At 36.7% G+C, this 26,080-nt stretch overlaps 1 protein-coding gene across 1 annotated transcript; it reads left to right on the top strand.

Moving 5' to 3' along the window:
- The first annotated feature begins 262 nt into the window (after positions 1–262).
- Positions 263–25,094, top strand: LOC135206325 (uncharacterized). Its single transcript, XM_064237747.1, has 4 exons — positions 263–354; positions 2,378–2,547; positions 3,986–4,120; positions 24,898–25,094. Exons 1-4 carry the CDS (start codon positions 263–265, stop codon positions 25,092–25,094), a joined length of 594 nt encoding a protein of 197 aa, XP_064093817.1.
- The last annotated feature ends 986 nt before the right edge of the window (positions 25,095–26,080 follow it).

The raw sequence follows: 26,080 nt of genomic DNA on the forward strand, positions 1-26,080 counted from the left end.
TAGAAGTACGTAAAACTCAGTTAGAAATCTTAAAGACAAATATATATAATCTCTTCACCAACCTCCACCCCCCTAAAAAAAACTCTAAACCAACTTCAATTTCTGAATCCATCACCAAATGGGTCATAAATAGGACATTGAAGCGATTCCGGTTGAGCCTGAGGACGTCTCAGTAGGACCTCTCCGACATCTACAGACAATTCGCCAATTATCCTAACCAAATCACTTAGGGCCTTCGAGGAGGTGGTGGACGAGGGGCGTGATGCCTGGAGGAGGAGGAGGAGGAGGAGGAGGAGGAGGGAGGAGGGGAGGAGGAGGAGGAGGAGGAGGAGGAGGAGGAAAATTGCGATGCAAGTAATTGATCTCGTTGATCATCCTTGAGAAGAAGATGGCAATGTAATTCAGGTTTGGTATTTAATTCTTTTACGCATTTTGCATCACGCCGTATTTTTCTGACGCCTCCTTATTGCAATCCCTTTTGTGAGGCTTTCTTGCCATTAAATACTGAATATCCTGTCAAACCTTAATAACTCCATATCTTTTTCTCAAAATCTAATATCACCAGGTATTCTTTTTGTTAAAATCTTAAGTCTCTTATAATCACGTTACTCTAATCCTTCTCACATTTGTCAGTCAGTGCGTCAGTATCCAATGCACAAAATTACCAGAGGGAGGAGTATCTCTCTCTTTGGTCTAATTATATCAATTCATTCAAAAGCCTAAATGGTACGTTGATTACGTTAGAGGCATAAAAGTAATTTTGCTCAGGGATCACAAGAATAAATGAGACTTAATTAAGTGTCACTGTTTAAATCTTTTCTTAAACAAAAGGTAATCTCAAGGGAATAAGAGAATGTTTTTTTTTTCTACTTAAGAAAAACCTACGGCAAGTTTCAAGGTTGAGTAAACGCTTACAGATTTAAGAAAACTTAAAATTCAGTAAGGAATTCCCAGTGTAGGAATTTCATATTTGATTTCAAGACACTTCTTAATTCTGGAAGCATTTTCTTATTCTTTATATTTGCCTTAACTCTGAGTCAAATATCTAATTGAGAATTGTCTCAAAACTAAGCAATAATTAATATTCAGTGTAAATTATACATATTTCATATTTTACGATCATATCTGTTTGATAAGAAGGATTTCTCACTGACCTTAAGATATCCTTTATAAACATAATCCTTATAGATGTTAAACAGTATTCATATTTTTTTACCTACAAAATATCGAAGCCTGAACCGTAAATTAACTGAAAAAATAAGTATATATTAGTTTAAACAGACCACTGAGCTGATTAACAGCTCTCCTAGGGCTGGCCTGAAGGATTAGATATTTTTTTTTTCTACGTGGCTAGGAACCAATTATTTACCTAGCAACGGGACCTACAGTTTATTGTGGGATCCGAACCACACTATATAGAGAAATGCATTTCTATCACCAGAAATAATCTCCTCCGATTCCGCGTTGGCAGAGCAGGGAATCGAACTTCGGACCACCGGATTGGCAGCCGAGCTCGAAAACCACTCGTCCAGCGTGGAACTTAAACTGATGAAAGTAACTGGAGACAAGATGCCTATAATGAGAAATATTTCGTATTCATGAAGTCCAAAGCAGGCAAGACAAATCACGCTCAACGTAATGACGAAAGTGAACCAAAAATTAATATAACAAAAGGAAGGAAGGACGAACTTGGAAATAACAAAGCAATTTATGCAAAAGGTCATGAAAACAAAAAAGAAAAAAAAGGAAGAGAGAAAAAGAATAAAATATAATCTAGTGGGAAAGCTAGACTAGGCTAAACAATAATTATGTTTATACACTTCCGGCACAAAGAGAAAATAATGACAGTTGGAATGTATACATCTTTCGCCAATCAAAAATTAATATCGCATGAAAAAACGCCCTAAGGTAATCGTTACAAAATTATGATCTGTAATTCATCTACAAAGTCATCAACAATTGCAACACCACCAGATATCAAAATTCTGTAAACCGTCGCAATTTATCCTGGAGTCATTTCAGCTATAGTTGCTCTTCATCATTTCATCATATGAAAATCTCATGTCAGCCTGTGCCCTGCAAACCAATTCGCGCTAAAACACAAAATAAATAAATAATTATCTTAAATACCAATCAGTAAAATTCATTCACATTTTTCCTATTAAAAACGGCAATAACGCTGTTAAATATCAAAATTGTATACCTAATTTTAAAACTGAAATCTTTCTTCTTAATATCATCAGAGTCGTTTCTTCCATGGCCAGTGGACCCCCACCAAGTGAGCCATAAATAGGAACTGAACGTGATCCTGATGGAACCTAAGGACTCTATCAATAGGAGCCTCCAGACATCAACAGACAATTCCCAAATTACCAAGCCAAGACACTGAGGATCTTCCAACTGGAGGAGGAGGAGGAGGAGGAGGAGGAGGAGGAAGAGGAGGAAGGGCTTTAATGCCAGCAGTGCATCAAGTAAGGACCTCTGGAGAGGAAGGAGAGGTAAGGGAGCACGGAAGGGGAGAGGCCTCGGTTCCAGGAGCTCCATCAAGTACGTACTTTCAAGGAGGAGGTTGGGGAAGGGTTGATGTCACAGGCTACATCAAGAGCCAGGAAAGGTCATCCCTTGAGGGAGGAAAGAGCTATTCCACTGCACTTACAACAAAACAAATTCTACTAATTTATTTGGCGACGTTTTGATTAAGCAATGTCTCTCGACAATTTCCTCGATTTTTTTTAGATGATACGATGAAATTCAGCGCTAAAGGCGACTTTATTCTCTCGTATTTTTTCGGAGGTGAAAATACATCCAAATCTGAAATAAATTTTCCTCAACTTTTTTCTCATATCTACTAGATATTTATTGAATCCTGCCTATGTAGGTTACTGCCAGAGATAAGAGACATCATAAAAGTTGAAATAATCCTGTAACTCCTATCAGGTACGGTTAAAATCGCCACCACAAGATTTAGCCCAGACTGCTCAGTTCTCATTACCATTCACTTTTAGGATGCTCATTCTCTGCTTTCCTCCATTTTCCCTTTCATTTAACAATTTTTTGCAAAGCAGCAGAGTTGTCGTCACCTAAGATGTTATATTCCTTACGACCATATTTCTTTTTACTGAACAGATCCGAGAACACGAATAACTTCCAGCCTAAAGTGATGACATCCTCGCCCAGATAAAACTGTCATAGAGCAACACATATACTGGCAAAAAATAATATCAAAACTATAAATCACAATTATATATCAAAATGCATTTTTCAATCTCAGATCTCATTTGTACAATATTAGCCTACTTTCCGTAAAATAAAAAGTAAATTAATCACCTCATTTTAAGAATATTATCTAGAAAACTCTTCCATTTGAATAAATTCAAATTAACCATTCATTTCACTCTCATACAGATGGGCGACGCCTAATAACTCATGACAAATGACAAAACGGCAAAGGTTAGATATTATGCATCTACATTTCGCAAAATTAAAAAATAACATCACATAATAAATCGTGTTTTGTAATTCTTCGACAGTTATAATAATTGCAACACCTATAGATATCAAAATTCAGTAAACCGTCGTAATTTACCCTGAAACCATTTCAGCTACAGTTGTCTCTTCATCACTACCGTCATGAAAATCATTTCGTCACTTAAAAATCTCATCTCAACCTCCACCCTGCAACTTAATAAAGACCAAAGGTCAAAATAAATAAATAAATATCACAAACACCCATCACTAGAATTCACCAGGATTTCCTTATCCAAAACAGCAACAACGCTGTTAAATATCAAAATTGTAAACCTAATTTTAAAACTGAAAACTAATCTTTCTTCTTAATATCATCAGCGTCGTTTCTTCCACGACCAGTGGACCCCCCACCAAGTGAGCCATAAATAGGAACTGAACGTGATCCTGATGGAGCCTGAGGACTTATCAATAGGAGGCTCCAGACATCAACAGACAATTCTCTAATTATCGAGCCAAGACACTGAGGATCTTCCAATTGGAGGAGGAGGAGGAGGAGGAGGAGGAGGAGGAGGAGGAGGAAGAGGAGGAGGAGGAGGAAGGGCTTTAATGCCAGTGGATGCATCTAGTAAGGACCTCTGGAGAGGAAGGAGAGGTAAGGGAGCACGGAAGGGGAGAGCCCTCGGTTTAGGAGCTCCATCAAGTACATACTTCCAAGGAGGAGGTAGGGGAAGGGTTGATGTCACAGGCTACATCAAGAGCCAGGATAGGGGGCATCCATTGAGGGGCATAAGGCAGCGGATGATTGCTGTGCACCAACCTGATCCCGTTATAAATGTGGACATGAAGGCTACTGTGATAGTTGCGTTCATTTCACGCCTGGAATTCAACGCTTCAGGTCATCATCTTCAACTCTATCCTTGGATTGACTCTCATGGCTATAATATCGAAAGTTGGCCTTTGCCCCATATTGGTCATTTTGCTACTCTGTTGAACAGTATTTTTTCAAGTATTTTTTTTACCTCCAATAACATGGTCATGTCTCAGGAGCTATGATACTAATGATACTTAACAAGGGGTGATCCGACCAATAGCTTACATTGGACGCCTGCAAGTTTTTCCTCACGCACAAGTTGTAAACATTATATTCATAATTTTTATCATAATTTACAATGTGCTTAAATGTACGGTCAAATACTGCCTTGTTTCACCAACGAAAATAAAAAAACAAATTCGCTATATTTTACTAGATATATTTTTTCTGTACTGATTAACATGCATATTTATTTTTTACATTTTCATTCTAATGAATAAATCATAAACTTCCTATCCTAAAATTCCTGTACCTTTAACTTAACGTGGAACACCTTTTTTCAGACCTTTTTAGGCTCTTCCATAGACCTTTCATACCCGGCCCCACAAGAAGAAGAAGAACAGCAAAGTATTTTGTAGGCTTACTCCCCAATTATGTGTAAAGGGATTAGGAATGCTAAAAAAATGCCGTATTTCATTGCTCTCTTGATGAAGTAAATAAACCATTTTTTCCAACGGAAGAAAAAAACAATACAGGGAAATGTGAAGAGATATAAATGATGAATAGGAAGGAAAAATAAAAAAAATTATTTATTGTAAAAATGACAGACTACTAAATTTTTTCCTATTATTAAAAATGACGAAGGAAGAAAAAAAGAAAATATTGATCAATTGCATCAGGGAATGATAAGCTGTTACCAATTAAAACCTTTGCATTTGGCAATAATATCAAGCTGAAAATTTAAAGCCCACAAAACGAGAATAATATCTGAAAAATATTCCGTATATAAATATAAAATAATATTTTATTTATATAACTACCATTCCCTCAAAAACAAACTAACATCCCGTCAATGAAGTCAAGGAAAAATGAACAAACCCCGTTTTTCAAAAAATCCACAATAAAAACCTCCTCTCCCGAAAGCCTATAAGTCATGAATAAGAATTTAACGCGATCTTATTCAGCCTCAATAGGACCCTTCCGACATCTACAGACAATTCGCCAGTTATGAAGACCGAGAGGCCAAGGGCCTTCGAATAGGAGTCGTATCAAGGGCCTGCAAAGGGTGTCCCTTGAAGAGGAGAAGCAGGAGGGGAAGAGAATCATCGCAATGCATCTAATTGATCTCATTAGGCCGTCGAGGTCACCTTCGAGTTGAAGGCTGAGTCCAATTCACGCTCGGACTCCAAAATCCACCTACTCATTTCTATGAGGACCGAGGCCCTGATTCTGGGGTCACTGAAACCAAAAGTCGTTGCTGCTTGAGGGAGGAAAAACAAATTCTGGTAATATTTTTGGGCAACTATTTACGTATACAATATCTCTCCAATTTTTTTCATTTGTTTATTTTATTTATTTATTTTTGTTTTTGTTTTTTCAGAAAATAAGATGGCGTCCAGGGATTGAAGTGCGTTGATTCTATCGTATTTTTCAGAGGTCAAGATATATCTAAATGTAAAATATTTTCTCCTCAACGTTTTTTTTTCATATCTACTAGACAGTAACTAAATCCCCCTCTGTAAAATATTGTTAGAGATAAGAGACATTACGAGGTTAAAATAATCCTCTCATTCCAAAAAGAAACGGTTAAAATCACCAACACAAGGATTAACCAGATTGCTCTGTTTTCATTGCCATTCACTTTAGGATGCGTATTTTCTTATTTCCCCCGTTTTCCTTATCCTTTAACTATCACTCGTCAAGCAGCAGAGTTTTGGTCACTCAAGATGGGAAATCCCTTTTAAATATTTTTTATTACTGAACAGATCTGAGAACACGAACAACTACAGCCTAAAGTCACGACATTCTCATCTAAATAAAATCGTGATAGAGCATCATATATATATATATATATATATATATATCTATATATATATATATATATAATTATACATTTATACACAAACGCACACATACACACACACACATATTTCATACATTCACTACTTTAGCTATCACGACATTGCTATCAAGATAGGTGTAGCCAGCAACCTGTTCTTAAGAGCCTTACGAATTTGTTCCCCAGATTTCCTGGTAAAAGAATTTGAACTAATTCGTAAGCAACTTTCGTCTTTAAAGTATCCTGACCATATAATTGAGAAAGCAATTCACAAAGCAAACGTAATTTTCTACCGACCCCTTCAAGACAAGACCATACAGACACCCAACAATAAAATAAAAATTCCTCACCTGGACGAGATTAAGACGGTGACTCAGACCCTCGGAAAATCTAACCCTTTAGCATTTACTTACCCAAACACCTTAGCCAAGTCCCTGATTAACGTCCAACAAAAGACATCCCCCAAGGACTCCGGGGTTTACGAAATCCCATGCCAGGACTGTGATCAATCTTACATCGGATTTACAGGAAAATCGCTTCCCCAGAGATTAATACAACACAAACGGTCAGTTAGGTATGGACAACAGAACTCAGCTATTTTCAACCATATAAATGAACATAACCATAGAATAAACTGGAATTTGTCACATATAATTTATTGCAGCAACTGCCGGTACAAGAGTCAAATGATGGAATCGGCCTTAATAAAAGAGAGGCAGGTAATGAACATCTCAAAAGGAGCATGGGATTCAGATGTCACCGACAAGATTTTCATTCAACCAATGCTTGAGAAGATTAAAGGAAGATTATCTGCGGTGGTGACCTAAATTGGCTTACCTGTGGATGGATCTCTTGGTGTAAATACCACCTTTTCTGTAAACTTTTCTCATTCATGTACCTGAAGAGGGAGACAGTAGTCTCTGAAATATAGTACTTTTCTCTCTATATTTTCGGTGTTTTTTATGGGCTCCTTTTATTATATATAGATATATATATATATATATATATACCACTGAAAAATAATTTGAAATGAATAGTCAGTATGAAGGCCTTCGAAAGGAAGAGTATTTTTACGGTATTTAGGTAAATATTGTAGAAATGAGATTTTTGTGTGATTGGAAATCTACGTTTTTATGGACATACTTGAGATTTATAGTTGTGATATTTTTTGCGATATATAATTATATTATATTTATATATAATATATATATATTATAATATATATATATATATACATACACATACATATACTATATATCCCATATATTATATACATAATATATATATAAATATATTATATATATATATAATATATATAAAAATACATTAAATATACAATTATTACAAGAGGTAATTGATTTCTTTCGCATAAGTAAAAACAAATTTGCCTTGCAAAAAATATGATGAGTTCCGCATCCCAGAAGTAGATAGTAAGCCTCTTGAAGTTGAACATTTTAAATTATAAATACCTTTCTGGAGTTTGGAAAATTTCATCCATACCTGTGATTTGATTTAGCCTCGAAAAGATATGAGAAAAATAATTGAGGGAAAAGAATTTTTTTTCGCATGACGGTACATATGAATTTTTCCTGTTTATACGATCATATTTCTGCTAAAAATGAGATTTAAGTTCCAGTAACCCAAAACTCATCGCCATCATCCTTCGGACATTTAGCGGAGCCATTGGAGTCCGGCGGGTATTGAAGGCAGCAGCCCTCAACTCAAGGGTGATGTCGACGCCCTAATGAAATCAATTAGTTGCATTGCAATTCTCTTCCTCCTCCTCCTCCTCCTCCTCCTCCTCCTCCTGCTGTGCTCCTTAAGAGACGCCCTTTGCAGGTCCTTCATGCAACTCCTCCTCAATAGCCCTTAGCACCTCGGGCTGGATAATTGGCGAATTGTCTGTAGATGTCGGAATGGTCCTGTGGAGACGTCCTCCAGTTCAATTAGGATCGCTTTGCGTTCTTATTTATGACCCACTCTGCGAATGAATGGATGAGTATGAGTTATCTGGCGTCGCCTACTCTGTAAAATAATCTGAAATGAATATGAAGGCCTTCGAAAGGAAGAGCATTTTTACGGAATTTAGGTTAATGTTGTGGAAATGAGATTTTTGTGTGATTGGGAATCTGCGTTGTATGTTCAGTTGGACACGGGTTTCCCTGGTACACCTTCTTGAGGGGACTTCGAAAAAATTATATGGAAACAGTGTTTACTGAGGGGGATGGGGGGAAAATCGGACTCTTCCTCTCTTAGGAAGAGTTCCACCAATAAGCTCTGGAATTCTTTCAGTGGGAGGAGTCAATAGGTATGGTTGGAGAAACACAAACACACACACACACGGAGTAAAAGAAAAAAAAAAAAAAAAAAAAGAAATCTAAGCAGGTTATATCGCTGTAACTAAGATTACTGTCTCACTTTTAACATAAGTTTGTTTATTAAGATTCCATTTAACTTTCGTCTAAGGCGTCATCTTACCACCGTGTCTGTTATTATATATCGGTCATATTCATTAAGCAATACTTAAAATTGATCAAAACTTTAGAGTTATATTGGTATTGGAGAGAATCACGGACATCATAACAGGATATTTTAACCTTATCACGTAAGCCAAGTTTACAGTATCGGTTGCAGTGCGTTTCCAACAAATAATAAAATAGGAAGCTATAAAGAGAAGCGCAGCAGCACTTCATTGAACATACCCAAAAACTCGGTGAACGTGTTGAAAGTATCCGACACTTAGCTCCTCTCTCTCTCTCATATTAGCTATTTAAAGTGACATGTCATCTAGAAATACCACTGCGCCAAGTATGCAGTTTTGATATGTCATTAACACCCTCTAATCTTGACTAAACTAATATATGCATATATATTTTTTTCGGGGGGGCGGGGGGAGTGGGTCGGGGATTGAGTTGTTGTTGTTAATGCCGTCTTACAGGTTTTGGAATTCTAAAGTCTAATTCAAACTGACAAGCTTCTTGCTTTTGCTGTACCGATGTCCGCTAAAGTGGGCCTGTTGCGACCCCGATGAGTGGACGAAGTACTAGATATGCTCGTGGATAGAGTGTATGGCTAACGAAAAGCTCCACTTGAAATATTTTCCTGTTTATTTTTAATGCCTGCGTGTTTTAGTGTTTATCCTAATATTATTATAGTACTGTAGATTTTCTGAATACAACAACATTTTACAAGAGAAGGATTGGGTTAAACTCACTCTCTATTGTAAATATATATAGAATGGAAAAAGAGAGAGAGAGAGAGAGAGAGAGAGACAGAGAGAGAGAGACTAGACGTTACTGAGGAATCAAAATGAAACTACTAGGGACAGAGAAAATTCCACAACGTGTAATGGAAAGTGAAGAAGGACTCCCAAACTTGGTGCAAACTTTTAACCAATCCCATATGGTAAACTTAATTCGTTTGCCAATGATAAACAATTGTTGATATTCAGAGGTTTCAGTATCATGGTTGGGTGTATTCCCTCTTGAATATACTGTAGAGGTTATTCCCTACACGCCGTTCATTACAATAATTATTACATGATATGGATAAACATATATACTTGGCTTATATTTTCTAATATATTAATTGTGATACATGTTTTAATGTCATACGGACAGAAATTCCTTTCGCTCTTATCATCGTTCGTGTGAGGATAAGAGACAGACGTCTCTCTTGTTAAACAGCCCCTTCAGTCATTTACCTGTCCATTGTGGAAAGAGCTATTTGGAGAAATGTAGTTTGATGATATTGTCCTAAGGTTCTCTTTTTTAGATAATTTTTAAAGAAAAAAAATCAGGATAGCAAAATTCCCTTTAGATTTTGAACTCCTTTAAGATATAAAATTCACCTTTCTAATTAATTAAAATTCATAATAATCATGACCTGGAGCTAAACGATATGCATAGGGGCTGTTACGATTTTTTTTACATCATACGACACGGAAGTTCAGCGGAAGCCATGGGGTAATCCAAATATACACACTCAATTTTTACATTTATTCTTAATATTAGTGAGAAGTCCAGCCACCTTCCATCTAGATCACCTCTTGCAATCTGTTAGGCATAGAAGATTCATGCTTTCTGACGATCTGTGGTCGGTTGTGGAAGAGTTTCCATTGTGTTCCCAGAGGTTCATAAGTTGATCTGGTCTCCTCTCCCTCTCAGGCTCCCAACATTTTACCAAATTAGCCTAATATTCTCAGTGAGGTTCAATGTCTGTATCCATTTGACTTGGCCAGGCAAAGCAACTGCAGATCCTCTCGACCTTGAAACCATTCCTGGACTATTCTGCCGTATGGATGGGGCAGCGGTCGTGAATGAAAATGACAGGAGCAGATGGGGAGGAATAATTCCGCTGTTGAAGTGAAATAAATTAGAAATCCTGAAGAATTTCAATGTATTTTTCACCAGTGAACCTCCACTCAATCCTGGTGATAATCATCCATACAATGTAAGAAGATCCAGCCCCACACGTTTACTGTGACATGCCCATTCCTGGTCACCTCGTAAATGTTTCTTCTGCAGTATCTGAAGGGAAAAAATCTAATTTTTAACAATTTACGGGTTGCTTTTCGTAATAGGGAAATAATGCTACATCGTTTGGGGAAATAAAATGATAAGTAACAACCCTTGCAATAAGTTAAGAATGTTTATTCATCTGCAAGGATTAATACTTATAATAGTATTAAGTTTGATCTGCAACGGTCTGTTATATAAGATATTCTTTAATTCAGTAAACAGGCTGTACTCTATATTATAAGTTTGCCTACGTGATTATTCGTAACATTAATAATGCACTTGCTTAATGCCTGAAAGCTGGGGGGTTTTCAATGAAGAATTTTTATTTTCACACTTCTCGTGGCAATATAATTCAATTAACGGAAAATACATGGTTATTGACAAAATTATTATCTTTTGATTATAATATTACCCTTGCTTATAATTATTATAGTCTGACTGTTATTAATGATTATAGAAACTCACCTTATATTACTCGGTCTTCAGTTATGTATCCTGCCGTGACTTCTGCTAGTAAAAGACCTTTCGTGACTGCATACGACTCGAGACCAAAATTCCATATCCTCCCCCACAAACTGTTGAACAAAGGCAAGCATATGAGCACGATGCCGTTCGGCAAGAAATTCCTTCTTGGCAGGAATTCTATGAGGTATTCCTGCCTCATGCAGACGTCTTCGCACCGTCATAGCCGAAACATTTAATGCCAGACGTTCACGAATAGCAATAGTATTGGTAAAAGGATCTTCTTCTGCTGCTCGTCGAATGTCGTCGTTATCCTAAAGGGTGGTCATTCGTGGTGGAGGTCTCCGAACTGAAATACGTAATTAACATGCAGATACCTAGATAATCAAGATTAATTATAGCCTGTTTACTTATGGGAACGCTATTTGGTATTCTGGGAAGTAAAGAGAAAGAATCACTATTAGAGTTCAACAGGACCAAGGCAACTGTAATTTAGGTTTCATAATTTCATGGGTTTATAAGGTTTACATTTAAAAAATTAATAAATAAATGAAATAAATAAATGCTATCCAAAGTCGGTCAATTTCCCAGTCTAAGCGTGACTCCTTTTCCATTTATTTACTGTTTGTTAGGGGAGGACGTTCAAGGACGCTGTGCAACAGCACGTATTGAAAGCCCACTTTCTCGTAGAGCGACGATCTGCGCCCGGAGAAACTATATGTGCTGTTCATTTAGAGACTATAACGAATATACTAGCAGAGGACAGATAACCTATCAAAATTTATACAACACCTCAGTCTAGCCATGACTGGGTGACAAACTTGTTAGCGTGTAATAGGGGTGCTGTAGCAGTGATATCGTTATCACTGAACAAAGTGATATATTAAATCACACGATTACTGGGACTGATTGATTGATTGGCTGTTACTGGTCATGGCAACCATCTCAGGTCATTTTACTGTCCATTGATAACGTTTAAAATTCTGTGTCTTCATAATGATAAATTGTTAATTGTCTTTGAAACACTAAAGGTAGTGCTGTTCCTCTCTTAACGTGAATTCCACTATCAGCTTTCGAGCTGTTTAGTGTATAAGAGGTTGAAGGAGGCAAACTTGTAATAAGTATTAATCCTCATAGATGAATAAACATTATCTTAATGCAGGGGTTGTTACTTAGCATTACATTTCCCCAAACGATATATCATTATTTTCCCTTTTACGGAAAGCAACGTGTAAATTGTAAAAAATTCAGATTGTTTTCCTTCGGAAACCACCGAGGAAACATACGAAGTGGCCAGGAGTGCTTGTAACCGTAACGTTTGGGGGTCCTGGATTTCCTTACATGGTATATGTGATATCACCAAGGCTGAAGGGTTTCAACCAGTGAAAAATACGTTAAAATTCTTCAGGATTTCTTCCTCCCTTCACTTCACCAGCCGAATTATCCCTTTCCACCTAGTCCTGTCATTTTCATTCATGACGGCTGCCCCATCCATACGGCCAGAATAGTCCAGGAATGGTTTCAAGGTCGAGAGGATTTGAACTGGTTGCCTGGCCAAATAAGGGTGCAGAACCACATAGATCCCGAGAAAGATAAAGTCGATTTATTAAAGACTGAACAATTCACAGGTGCCCCGAGAGAAGCCGAAGTGCAGTGGAAAAATCACTGAATTTCTAATCAGTTTTCTCCCATGTATACATAAAAAATTTTTAATTTTTGTTCCCATTATTTTTATGCTCATCCATTTCGTATGAAGTAGCTACTGTCGCATATCTTATGTAATATAAGCAGGTTAGGGGTAATTACGTTTGCTTTATGTCTATTACAATTAGAATCATAATTACCTGACCTGTTATCGAATTACAATTACAATTTCAATAATACTGAAATACAAAACTCAAATATTGAAAAAAAATTTCACAACTTTTTGCACATCTCTGTATTGCATTTGTTTAAGATGAGTTCTCGAAAAGTAAGAGAGCTGCTCTAGGATAACAATTTCAAATAAAGTACTTTATTATTTGAACTTTTCAGTTACAATTACAATTACCATTAAGTATAAATAAAAACAAACGCAATTACAGTTAACTTCAAAACGTGTAATTAAAAACATTTCAGATAAATGACAATTACTCCAAGCCTGAATAAAAGGTAATGTTTATTTGTAAAGCTGGCCATACATTATCCAACTTGTTGTACAACTTGGTTGGGTTGTATGAAATGTTGGACAGTGTATGGGCAGGTTGTACAACAAGATTTTGGTTGGTTGGTTTGGTTGGAGAGAATCAAAGCAGCTTTGATTTTAAGGGGGCGTGGCCTAATGTTGTACAACCTTTTGACAGTGTGTGCGCTTGTTGTAAAACTTCACAACCAACATCAGTTGGAAGCCTAGTTTGACTGCGAGTTAGTCCTTGCTTTAAACCTTTGACACGTTCTTTTGGAAATAGCTGTTTTATAAAAGTGTTAAATAGACGTGATGGCAAATATAAATGACACTGAACAGTGGAGAAGTTTCATTGATACATACAGAAGTTTACCTGCGATTTGGAAAGTGAAAAGCGAAGAATATAAAGATAAAAACAAACGAAATAAAGCATGGGAAGTACTGTTGAATAACCTTAAGGAAATAGTTAGCAATGCCACTCTAGATGATTTAAAAAAAAAATAAACAATATGAGAACTTGTTATAGGAGGGAATTGAAAAAGAAGGAAAAGTCTGAAAAGTCTGGTGCGGGCGGTGATGACATGTACGAACCAAGTTTATGGTATTTCGATTTGCTGCATGATTTTTTAGGAGATCAAGAAATCCAGATACCTGGAGATAGTAATTTGGATGAGAGCGATGACCAGATTGGAAATACTGCAGGTACCAGAGAAAAATGCGGACTACTCATGATACAACTAAAGATCACTATTTGCAAAAAGCCGTCGAACATTTAGATTTCATAAAAGAGCAGAAACTCATGAAGGACGAAGCCGCAATCTATGCGGATAGCTGGGCGGTATCCTACAGAAAGCTGAACGAGACACAAAAGTTGTATGCAAAAAAAGCTATTGATGAGATTCTTATAATGGGCCAATTAAACCAGTTAACATTGGATTCTGTGTCACTATCGTCCAGTAGGTCAAGTACTCGTGCATCAACCCCATTGACATTTTCAACCCAACCTGTATGCACTTATCATTTATCCAATGAAAATATCTCGACTGACATAAGCCAAGGGAGTCAATATACTATAACTGAACTTCTTCAAGACCCGAATTATTCTTTAAACTAGTTGTAGAATACCTATATCAAACTTCAAGGATAAAAATACATTCATTTGGTACAGTAGTTTATTTTTAGTTTGCATTATTTAAAGGAAACGTTTTTGAACAATGTAATATTTAGTTTATGTATTTTTATAATGGTTGTAGTATACTAGATACAACTTCAAGGATGCATATACATTCATAAGGTACAATATTCTATTTTCATTTTTCATTGTTTAAAGGAAATCTGTTATTTTTATTAAGAATGTAATATTCAGTTAATACATTTTTATAATGTATACTTAATGGTAATAAACTTTATCAGTTTTTGATGTTTTATTGCTGTTCTACCCTTGCAGAAGGTTGTTGTAATCCTAACATTTTCCACTGCCATGAGACTGCACCATCAGTATAAATACTGACAAAACTTGTTCCTTACTTGCTTAGCACATGTGGTAGAATTTCTTTTCTGAGTTGGTTGTAATGGGACTAGTTGTTGCGGATCAGATCTCCAAGAACCCTCCTGTACAGTTGCAGTATCTATATTTTCTATATCAGCGCCTTGAAAATATAACTGTCTATTCTTTTTCAAGATATAATTGTGTAGATAGCAGCATGCCAATGTGATTCGTGCGGCTTTTTCAGGTGCTAAATTTATAGTAGTAAATAAAATCCGAAACCTGCTAGCTAGAATCCCTAAGCAATTTCGATAATTCGTCTTACTCGAGATAATCTATAGCAATAGATTCTTTGTTCATCTGTTAGCTGATCAGTGAAGGGTTTCATTAGATTTTCAGAGAGGGCAAATGCATCGTCTCCTACCATGACATACGGCATCTTTTCCCCATAATTTCCTACAGGTAAATCCTCTGGATCTGGAAATGTAATGTCATCGTTTTCAAGTTGTTCAAAGAATTTGCTGTTAGATTGAACTCCATCTGATGCTCTCCATTTGCTCCAGCCTCAGCATATGAATTCATAGTTTGCAATTGCAATGCCAAACAAGACAATGCTGAATGTTTTTTTTTATAATTATAATAGTATGAACCTGAATTGCTGGTTTTTTTATGTTGACATGTTTACGTCTACCGCTCCAATACAGTGTGGAAAAATTACACTTTCTTCAAAGGACGTAGATAGTTCTTTCCATTCATCTTTTGTAGTTGGAGTTTTAATTATTTTCTTCTTGTTTAGCACACTAATTATAGCATTGCAAGTAGGTAAAATAAACTGACCTATAGTTTGAGGAGCAATTCTCGTCAAAAACTTTAAATCCTCATATGATTGACCGGTCGCTAAAAATCGTAAAGTTGTTGACAGCTTTTGGTGTACTGTTATCACGTCATCCCTCATTTTCGTAGCCTTTTTTTTCAAGAAAGGCGTAACCAGGCTTAACAGCTCCTGATAGGTTTCATTGTCCATTCTCAAGAAACATTTTTGTAATCATCTGGAGCAGTTTCTTTTAGTTCGCGTAACAAAATTCACATGAGATTATGTGAGCGATTTAGCAACCATTGTTTGCCCAATGCTTTCTTTTTTTACGTACTTTTTTTTCGTTCTCAGCTGCACATAAACTGATTATTATACCACATAAAAGTATTTCTTCATCTACTTCCATTCCGTAATGATTTTATTTGAAATTCTAAGACAACAATAATATGCCACAGAGCGTGTTATTCAATACAGATCGACATCTATAACTAATGTTGGACGACTTGGTCTTACAGTGTATGCTCTAGAGCAGAAATTGTTGGCCAACATTGTTGTCCAACCAAGTTGGATAATGTATGGCCCGCTTAATTGGTAAAGCTCTCTTACTGTGGGTTTCACAGTCACGTTTTTGGTCAATAACACTGTAATGAAGACTGGTATCAGTACGAGATTTTGCTATAATTTTTCGGTATAATCAAGGTTTTAACTCTAATGAATGCCCGGTAAAAATGCTCAATTTTTATTTGTAACACATAAAGCAACTATAACCAGTTACCTATTCAAACCAATCTGTAGGCAATTGGCGGCTCTCTCTTTGCTAAAAAAAAGTTGAAAAGTTGCGTGACAAACTGATTTCTCCTACCATGCCGGCGGCCATCTCTTCTTCACCTTCGTAATACAAGCATATGGCTGATGCCCTGAGTCCAAATGAAGATTGCGAAGGGGGTAACCAAACTCAAGTATAACAGTAGCTTTACCATCAATCACAGTATCTATCGTTCTACTACTCCACCATACATGCAGATATCTCTCACTCTAATAATTATAATCATTTACTCCTAACCCAAGTCAATAGTCACTAAAGAAAGAAAAAAAAAATTGACCTTAAAAATAGTAATAGCTACTACTACTACTATTGCTGCTGCTGCTGCTGCTGATGCTGATGCTAAGAATAATAGTAAAAACTAAAAAAATGCTATATTACTGGTTATTATTATTAATAATTAATCAATATTGTTCCCTTGTTTTCAACGTAGACCAAAAGTAATATATCCATGCCTAAGGTAAGGTAGTACTGTACGGAATTATCACATTTTTTTCGTACCCGAACTATACCGTACCGTACTTTGGTAGAATTGTCGTTGCGTAATTCCGTACCGTACACATAGGCTAAATATCAACCGTGCCGTAATGCCAGCAACCGAGTGAATCGTTAAAGATAAACAACATTGTAAATTATTATTATTATTAGATTAGATAGATGGATAGACAAAAAAAATCGTAAAAAATATACTTAAACTGAAGTAACAGTCAGAGAGAGAGAGAAGAGAGAGAGAGAGGAGAGGGAACGAGAGAGAGAGAGAGAGAGAGAGAGAGAGAAGAGAGAAGAGAAGGGAGGAGAGGAGGAAGGGAAGGAAGAGGAAGGAAGAGGAAGGGGGTGGAAGTGGGGGAGGGAGGGAGAGGCTAGGCGAAGTTTTTTTATACTGTTGTGTCATATCCATTTCTGGCTAATCGAGCCTTTTGCCTCTTCGTACAGGACAAGTGTCTATTCTTTATAATTTGTGATTCATGATACTCTTATAAATTACGGTACTGGTGTAGTACACCTAGCAAAATCTCGTACTTAAACGAATCTTAGTTACAGAGAAATAGGTTAGAGAATTCGCGAACACTTTTACCGATGACAGTACAACTCAGACTCCACGCTGCTGGGATTCATCACAGAACTCCAGCGACGAAGGAGCTCTTGACGGAGCGACATAAGGCGGGAAGGTTTGATTTTGCCCAACGTCATGCTGATAAGGGTTTGTACTTTTGGGGCAGGGTCATCTTTACTGACGAGAAGTGCTTCTCGTCCACATCGCATGGGAAGCTGCATTGTTGGCGAACAAATAGAACTCGGTATGATAAGCAAAATCATTACTTGCATCAATTATCAATTGCATTCTTCTTTATATTAATTAGTTAATCTTTCAGATTTTGTTCCACGGAAGTGGACTGTCAAAATATATAAAGGGAGTAAACATAAATAAGAGTGCTATTTCTGAGATAAATATTAGGTAAGGGACAGTGGCATCATTTGCTTTTTTCCTCAAATATAATTAAATAAATAATTAGACAATAGAATTCTTTCAGTGATATTCATCACTGAGAATTTAAATTCTCCAAAGGTATATATATGATTTATATTATACACCTCCATTTTTTTCTCTTATTCAGATATGAATCCCGTAACATCGTTGAGGTGGTTCCGATCCGGCCATGATCACCTGCAACCGTATGAGGGCTGGTGTGTCTGCATGGTATGGGTGAGTGTTTTTTTGTATCGAGGGACGATTTACAGCAGCTAAGTATGTTTTGAGCTGCTGCAAACCTCCTTCTTGCCTTCGTTACGAGAAAGGAATTTTCCTTTCCCACATGCATGACCGGAGTCCCATTCACACTGCTCGCGTTGTTCAAGATTGGTTTGCCGGACAGGATAACCTGCTTCTTCTTGAATGGCCGAGCAAAGGAGCAGATATGAATGTGATTGAACACGTGTGGGCCCAGATGGTGAACACATGGAAAATGGAACATGAGAGAACAACACAGCAACTCATGGCTCACATTAACTCTCAGTGGGAAATTTGTAGACGGAGACCGCAGCAAATTTTCAACCTCGTTCATTCAATGCCCGACAGATTGAGGGAAGTGACTGAGAGAGAGGGTGGACGGTCAAAGGTATTGAGATTGTATAATATAAATGTTATATTTTTTGTAATAGACATAAAATGTTCTCATTTTGTTCTCACTAGTTATTTGATTATATGTTTTAATAAATAATTCAACAACAGTTTTTTATTATAACCATGATATTCTTGATATAATATCGAAGTATCTGTAAAACAAATGGCATAATGCCTCCATACAATATTGAGAGTATTGCAGTAAACTTTCCTACTTACTCGGGCCTCACATGTTTTTGATGTGTCTTCCTAATCAACGTTTCTTGTTAACAGCATTGAATTATAGAACTGAATGACTAGCCGAGCACTGTTTTCATACAGTGAGGTCGGTAACAGTATTGGCAATTTGCCTTACCTGTATACTTTGTTCACTGGTGTGGCCGATACAGATATGATACATCGCTGCTTATTTTCGCTTATTAGCTTCTTGGAATCTATTAAAATAGTTTCCATTATTTGAAATGTAATGCTTTATATCCCACTGATATTTCCAATGTAGTATTTTTGGTTAAAACCTAAGCTATATGAACAAGAGTAAAAATGTGGCATATTTTTTGGCCGTCGTCGTCGTTTCTGAGTATAAGGGTCATATGCTCTGTAGGATATTTTAAAAGGTAACTGTCAATTCAGTAGATGATACTCTCTTTATGCCAGCCACTATAAGGAAAGCCCAAATGACTTCACCTATCACCTGAGGTCAACGAAATATATAGTCTATAATATAACCACGTCATATGACGTGTTGCAGAAGTCGTCCCACACATGTTGTTTACGTCATGTGACGTTCTTAAGTTTTTAAATTTGCTGGCCGTTTGCACTGCTCGTCTTCCATTTGTATAAACTGCGCGGGGGAGGGGAGGTAAGGGTGGCCTAGGAGGTTGTCAGAAATGTCAAACCAGCTAATCCTGTTTGGCAAAGGATTGGTGGTGATAATTTTTTGCCGCACACCTTCGATTTTGATGAAAGTATATCAGGAATAAAGTTTTTTATATTATGTTTTTAATGATTCTATAATGGAACTGACTGTAGTGAGATCCAGTCTTTAATTTCATGTAATGAAATTGGGTAATATAGCAAGCGAACACTCAAGGGAACAAGAGTGGTATGACATTACAGTATCAGAGATGAGAAATTTCTTTGCTTTGGTTATGCTTATGGGTATTGTCGAGCCAAGGGCAATCTTCGATATTATTAGGTCACTGATCCTCTCCTGAATACACTAATGACATATCAGAACTGCATACTGAGTGCAGGGGTTTTTCAAGATGGTATCATGTCACTAAGTTAGCTAGTATAGCTGAGAGAGAGAGAGAGATAAGTTAGCTAGTATAAGAGAGAGAGAGAGAGAGAGAGAGAGAGAGAGAGAGAGAGAGAGAGAGAGAGAGAGAGGAGCTAAGTGTCGGAGACTCTCAACACATTCATCTAGTTTTTGGGTATATTCATTCTAGTGTTGCTGCGCTTCTCTTTATAGCTTCCTATTATAGAATTTGTAGGAAGCGCACTGCAACCGATGCTGTAAACTTGACTTACGTGATAAGGTTAAAAAAAACCTGTTATGATGTTCGTGATTTTCGGCAACATCAATATAACTTTAAAATGTTGATACAGTTTAAGTATTGTGTAATGAATATGACCGATATATAATAATAGACACGGTGGTAAGATAACGTCTTGGCCGAAAGTTAAATGGAACCTTAATAAAGAAACTTATATTACAAGTGAGAAAACAATCTTCATTGCAACAATATAAACTGCTCAATTTTTTTCACTCCGTCTGTGTGTGTGCGTGTGTCTTTCTCCAACCATACCTAATAACTCCGCCCACCAAACGAACTCCAGAGCTTATTGGTGGAGTTCTTGCTAGCAGAGAAGGAGTTCTCATCCTCATCTCCCTCAGTAAACACTGTTACCATGTAATGTTTCGAAGTCTCTCAAGACGGTGTACCAGGTAAACCTGTGTCCACTGTACATACTTGAGATTTATAGTTGTGATATTTTTTGCGTTATATATATATATATATATATATATATATATATATATGTATATATATACATACATATATATACATATATATGTGATAGTTGTGATATTTTTATATACGTGTATATATATATATATATATATATATATCATATATATATATATATATATAGATATATATATATATATATATATATATAGATATATATATATATATATATATAGATAGCGTAGAGATTCTATTATAATATATATATATATACAACGCAAAAAATATCACAACTATAAATCTCAAGTATGTACATAAAAACGCAGATTCCCAATCACACAAAAATCTCATTTCCACAACATTAACCTAAATTCCGTAAAAATGCTCTTCCTTTCGAAGGCCTTCATATTCATTTCAGATTATTTTACAGAGTAGGCGACGCCAGATAACTCATACTCATTCATTCATTCGCAGAGTGGGTCATAAATAAGAACGCGAAGCGATCCTAATTGAACTGGAGGACGTCTCCACAGCACCATTCCGACATCTACAGACAATTCGCCAATTATCCAGCCCGAGGTGCTAAGGGCTATTGAGGAGGAGTTGCATGAAGGACCTGCAAAGGGCGTCTCTTAAGGAGCACAAGCAGGAGGAGGAGGAGGAGGAGGAGGAGGAGGAGGAAGAGAATTGCAATGCAACTAATTGATTTCATTAGGGCGTCGACATCACCCTTGAGTTGAGGGCTGCTGCCTTCAATACCCGCCGGACTCCAATGGCTCAGCTAAATGTCCGAAGGATAATAGCGATGAGTTTTGGGTTACTGGAACCTAAATGTCATTGCCGTAATGCGAAAGAAAATTCTTTATCCTCATAATTATTTTCTCATATCTATTCGAGGCCAAATTAAATCACAGATATGGATGGAATTTTCCAAACTTCAGAAAGGTATTTATAATTTAAAAATGTTCAACCTCAAGAGCCTTACTATCTACATCTAGGATGCGGTACTCATCGTATTTTTTGCAAGGCAAATTTGTTTTTACTTATACGAAAGAAATAAATTACTTCTTAAATCACAACCGAGCTTGGTCTAGACAATTCCTGACACCAAACCAACTGTTAAATTGGCCGTTATCGTTTGAATGGAGGTCGAGATAATGGTCACGAAATAATGGTAACTAACTTTATGTCACTGGAAAGGCTTCATCAGTGAAGTAACATGATAAATATAAAGTTTATTTCTTACTGATTAAAAGTTTTAACCAAGAATAAGGTATGCTAAAATTATAGTTTATCTGTGCCCACAATTTCAACTTGTAAGCAAAGTTTCCACATAACAAGGATAGAATGACAGACAATAATGGCGACACAGAAAGAGAGGCAGACGATCTCTTTTATGTACAACTATGCATGGTCATTTCCCTGTGTGCCAAATTTGACTGAAATCCTTTCACCCATGTAAGGGGAATTGCAGTGACAGTTTAAACCAGGGGTTCTTCACCTTTTGATGACTCCAGACCCCCAATGAGTTCCCCAATATGGTTCCATACCCCATTTGCTTAAGTCCACTTAAGTCCTATTTGTTTTTAATGTAACTTATACACTTAGTTGAATACATACTTTAGGTATGAATACCTAGGAATAGAAGATACAAGAAGATCAAAAGCATTTAGAGTTTTACATAGTTATTTCCTTATAAAAAGTAAAATGTAAATAAAAAATTAGTAATTTGGCAGGGTGCAATTTGGGTTTTCTTCTGTACTTTAAATCTTATTTGTGATAAACTCGATAAATGATGAGGGCATCTTGCTTAAAAAATGAACATTAGTTGACTTTACTTATTTCATTCATGAAAAAATTAAAATAGTACCCGAAGTCACTTCTAAAATAGGGAATGACAGTTCTCATTCAGAATTCATCAGCATACCAATCTATACAATGACACATTAAAATCAAATTATATATATATATATATATATATATATATATATATATATATATATGTATATATATATATATATATATATATATATATATATATATATATATATATATATATATAAATAAATAAATATCCAGAGATCAAGTCCCGTACCCCAGCATGTAGTTCTCATTCCCGCTGTTAAGAACCCCTGGTTTAAACAGTCAATCTTCCTTCGAACACATTTATGCATGATAGTCTGCCTTTGCACAAAAGTTGACTGTTGTGATGTCGGGGCAAGGCTACTGACACGCTAACAGACAAAGGCCGATCTCAATTCATAAACATTTATTCCAGACAATCTATATCAGAACCAATACTGAATCAAATCGCTTTAACTGCGTACGAGTAATGATGATTAGGTAAGCGTGACGGACACACTAATCGGTGGACAGACGAATGGACGATCTCCATTTAGGCATGGTCTACTTATGTGTGGCAATTTCGGAGATCCCTCCAAGCGAGTAATAGGAGTGTTGAGATGGCAAGGTAAGCATGCCAGGCAGACAGACTGACAGACAAGACACTCGATCTTCCTTCAAGCACATCTATGCACGATGATATACCACTGTACTAAGCTCAATTAAAAATCCCTTCAACTTTCTAGGAGGAGACGCAACGACAAAGTAAGCGTGACAGACGCACTGATGAACAGATGGACAAACAGCGGTTAAAAATGCAGTCTCCTCTGACTGTCTGCACAGACTAAAAAGTAAGATGAGCTACTTTTGGATGCTGGAATATAAAAAAGGACGTCTAATTCCTCATTAAAGTTTTTCCATGAATTTGAGAGTAATTTAAGGACCGAAGAAAGGTAAAGAAATATAAGACAATGGCGCAATTAAGCAAGAGGTAAAATGAAAAGTTAAAGCCGATTGGTTATTGTGTGGTGGTGATGATGATGATGATGATGAGAGAGAGAGAGAGAGAGAGAGAGAGAGAGAGAGAGAGAGAGAGGTAAGTAAGCTTATCACAACTGAAAGAGCCTCCTACACTCTAGGGGAGACAGAGAGGGAGAGATAATCTTATCACAATTGGACGACCCGACTACGAGTGGGAGAGAAATAGAAAGAGAAAGAAAAACGCATTACAAGTGAAAGCCCGGCCTACACTCTAGGGGCGAGACAGACAAACAGAGAGAGAGAGAGAGAGAGAGAGAGAGAGAGAGAGAGAGAGAGAGAAATTCAGGGAAATTGTAATTTGTGACACAGGATGCCCTAATGAAGATGGAAGCGACCCGTGGTGTCAGCGATGGAAGAAAAACAGAAATGAGGCGGCGCAAATTGTTCCTATATTAAGCTTAACAACACATTATTGCCTACAATAATTATGAGTACAGTATTTACAGTATTACTACTATTACTGTTATAAATAGTATTGTTAGCCATCATCATCAGTACTGTAATTATCATCACTAAGTCTTGACATGATTATTGTTTATTAACATTTGAATTATAAACGCTCTTACCCTTTTTTTATCAATAACTTCGAAAGGGAGGTAGCTTAAGTGAAAAAAAAAAAAGACGTCGTCACTGCCTTAATCACCCTGTAACTGCTTAATCAAGGATGAGCCTCCTTTTACACAAACTTCCGCAGCACATAAAGCTGCCTTACTCCCCTACAGAGACAAGCTCAGCAGCCCGTCAACAAACGAAAGACCTCTGAATGACTGACAATCAATCTTATTTGATCTCATTAATCAAGATCCTTTTTTCTATCTTGCTTCATTTGCCACCCAGAACTTGGTAGATTTACCTCTGCTTCTTCCTGCAGATTACAGCATTATACTCCATTTCTATCAAAGTAGCCTCTCCCATTCATTCTACAGGACCAAACCATTTCGAAATGCAATAATCCGTCTTGTTTTTCTATGTCAACCTTTCCAGTATATCCTCAGGCATCATTACTCTTTTGTAAGTTCTAAACATCATGTATTTTCAAACAGGCCCAACTTTTTTTTTATTCCTATTCAGCAACATACATTCAAATAGCTGGCTCAATAGCCGCTTCATGCAACCTCACTTTTTTTCCCTCTTTATGCACTATTCTTCTTTCCCACAACTTTTGAGTTAGGCTCCCAGTATCCTTGTTTCATCATACGTGTAATTGCCTCCTTTATTCCTCCCAACAAAGTAACATTTACTACCTCAATTCCAAACTTACATCTAATCTTATTTCCTATCTTGTTTAAATTCACTTTCATCTTTCTGCTTTCAGAATCACACTTGTCACTTGTCACTACAGCTTTGTATTATCGTCAAGCAATGCCGTCTCATTCATTAGTATCTGCCATCAAAGTGCCCTTCATTGCCCTTCAAACTTACAGCTTCATCAACTGTTCTTCCCCCTTTTTCTACCATCACTCCATCCGCATGCATGCTACGGTTCCAAAGAGACATAACACACCTGTCTAACACTTAATTTTACGTAAACCTGATACTCTAGCGGATACACATTCTTACACAAAGGATACCTTTTAATGATTTAACATGACAGCCTTCCATATTGTCCGTCCTTAGTTCTCCACATGTAGCTCTTCTAATTCTGTCATGAGCTTCTTTTGGGCTTTTGTGCACCAACTCCATGCTTTTATTTTTATCCTTCGTATAAACCTTTTTTCGAAACGAAAGTTTGGTTTCAAGCTCTTCCTTCTCTAAATCCTTTTCTGTCATCTGTTTAACCGTCTCACTCCAAACTCTACCTTACTGCTTTCTAAGAATAGTAGGAAAATTTATTTCCCTGCAATATTCCTCAAAATAAACTTTCCCCTCAAGTGAACAAGTTGTACATAACTGATCTAAAACCAATTACATTCTCATCACTGTACAGAACCATATTCCTGATGGAAACTACTATCTTTCTCACTGGTGTTCCTATATTCTCAACAACCACTCTCCCGTCAATTCTCAGACTTACATTCATTCCAAAATATGCCTTTATGAACTCTGCTTCTCCTGTTATCCGTACTGAACAGCCAGTCAAGGACTAGTTTCCATTTGAACACCATCTCTCAAGCCTCAATTAGCATCTTACATTAAAAAACATTTGCCTAAATGTTTCTTCCTAAAATTAGAGCCTAAATGCTCTAAACACATTTCATATTCATTCATTTTCCTCATCACTTTCCCACTGACTTCATATTCTCCTTTTTGTTTTGATGAATTGCTCTCCTTTACACATTATGTCTACACCTATGCTTCAGTAAATAGTGCATTCCATTATCCTATCATCAGCTTTATTTGTTCTCATACTTCCTCCCTCGAAGCTTATAAACATAAAAACTCAGGCAGCAGAAAAATGCCCATCCCCAGAACCTTTCAGACCTCTCATTTGCTCCAACCACTTCTGTTTTAATGTTTTTTTTCCTAAGCCCTCCAGCGTTATTATGATCGTTATTAGA

Source organism: Macrobrachium nipponense, chromosome 29 (assembly GCF_015104395.2).
Source record: "Macrobrachium nipponense isolate FS-2020 chromosome 29, ASM1510439v2, whole genome shotgun sequence".
NCBI lineage: Eukaryota > Metazoa > Arthropoda > Malacostraca > Decapoda > Palaemonidae > Macrobrachium > Macrobrachium nipponense.

What these genes read in the sequence shown, in the direction of transcription:
- LOC135206325 (XM_064237747.1), top strand. Translation starts at nt 263, where the DNA reads ATGCCTGGAGGAGGAGGAGGAGGAGGAGGAGGAGGAGGGAGGAGGGGA. An exon ending in GGAGGAAAATTGCGATGCAA is followed by an intron (nt 355 to 2,377) that starts GTAATTGATCTC and finishes CAAATTACCAAG; the next exon opens with CCAAGACACTGAGGATCTTC. An exon ending in CCTCTGGAGAGGAAGGAGAG is followed by an intron (nt 4,121 to 24,897) that starts GTAAGGGAGCAC and finishes TTCTGCTTTCAG; the next exon opens with AATCACACTTGTCACTTGTC.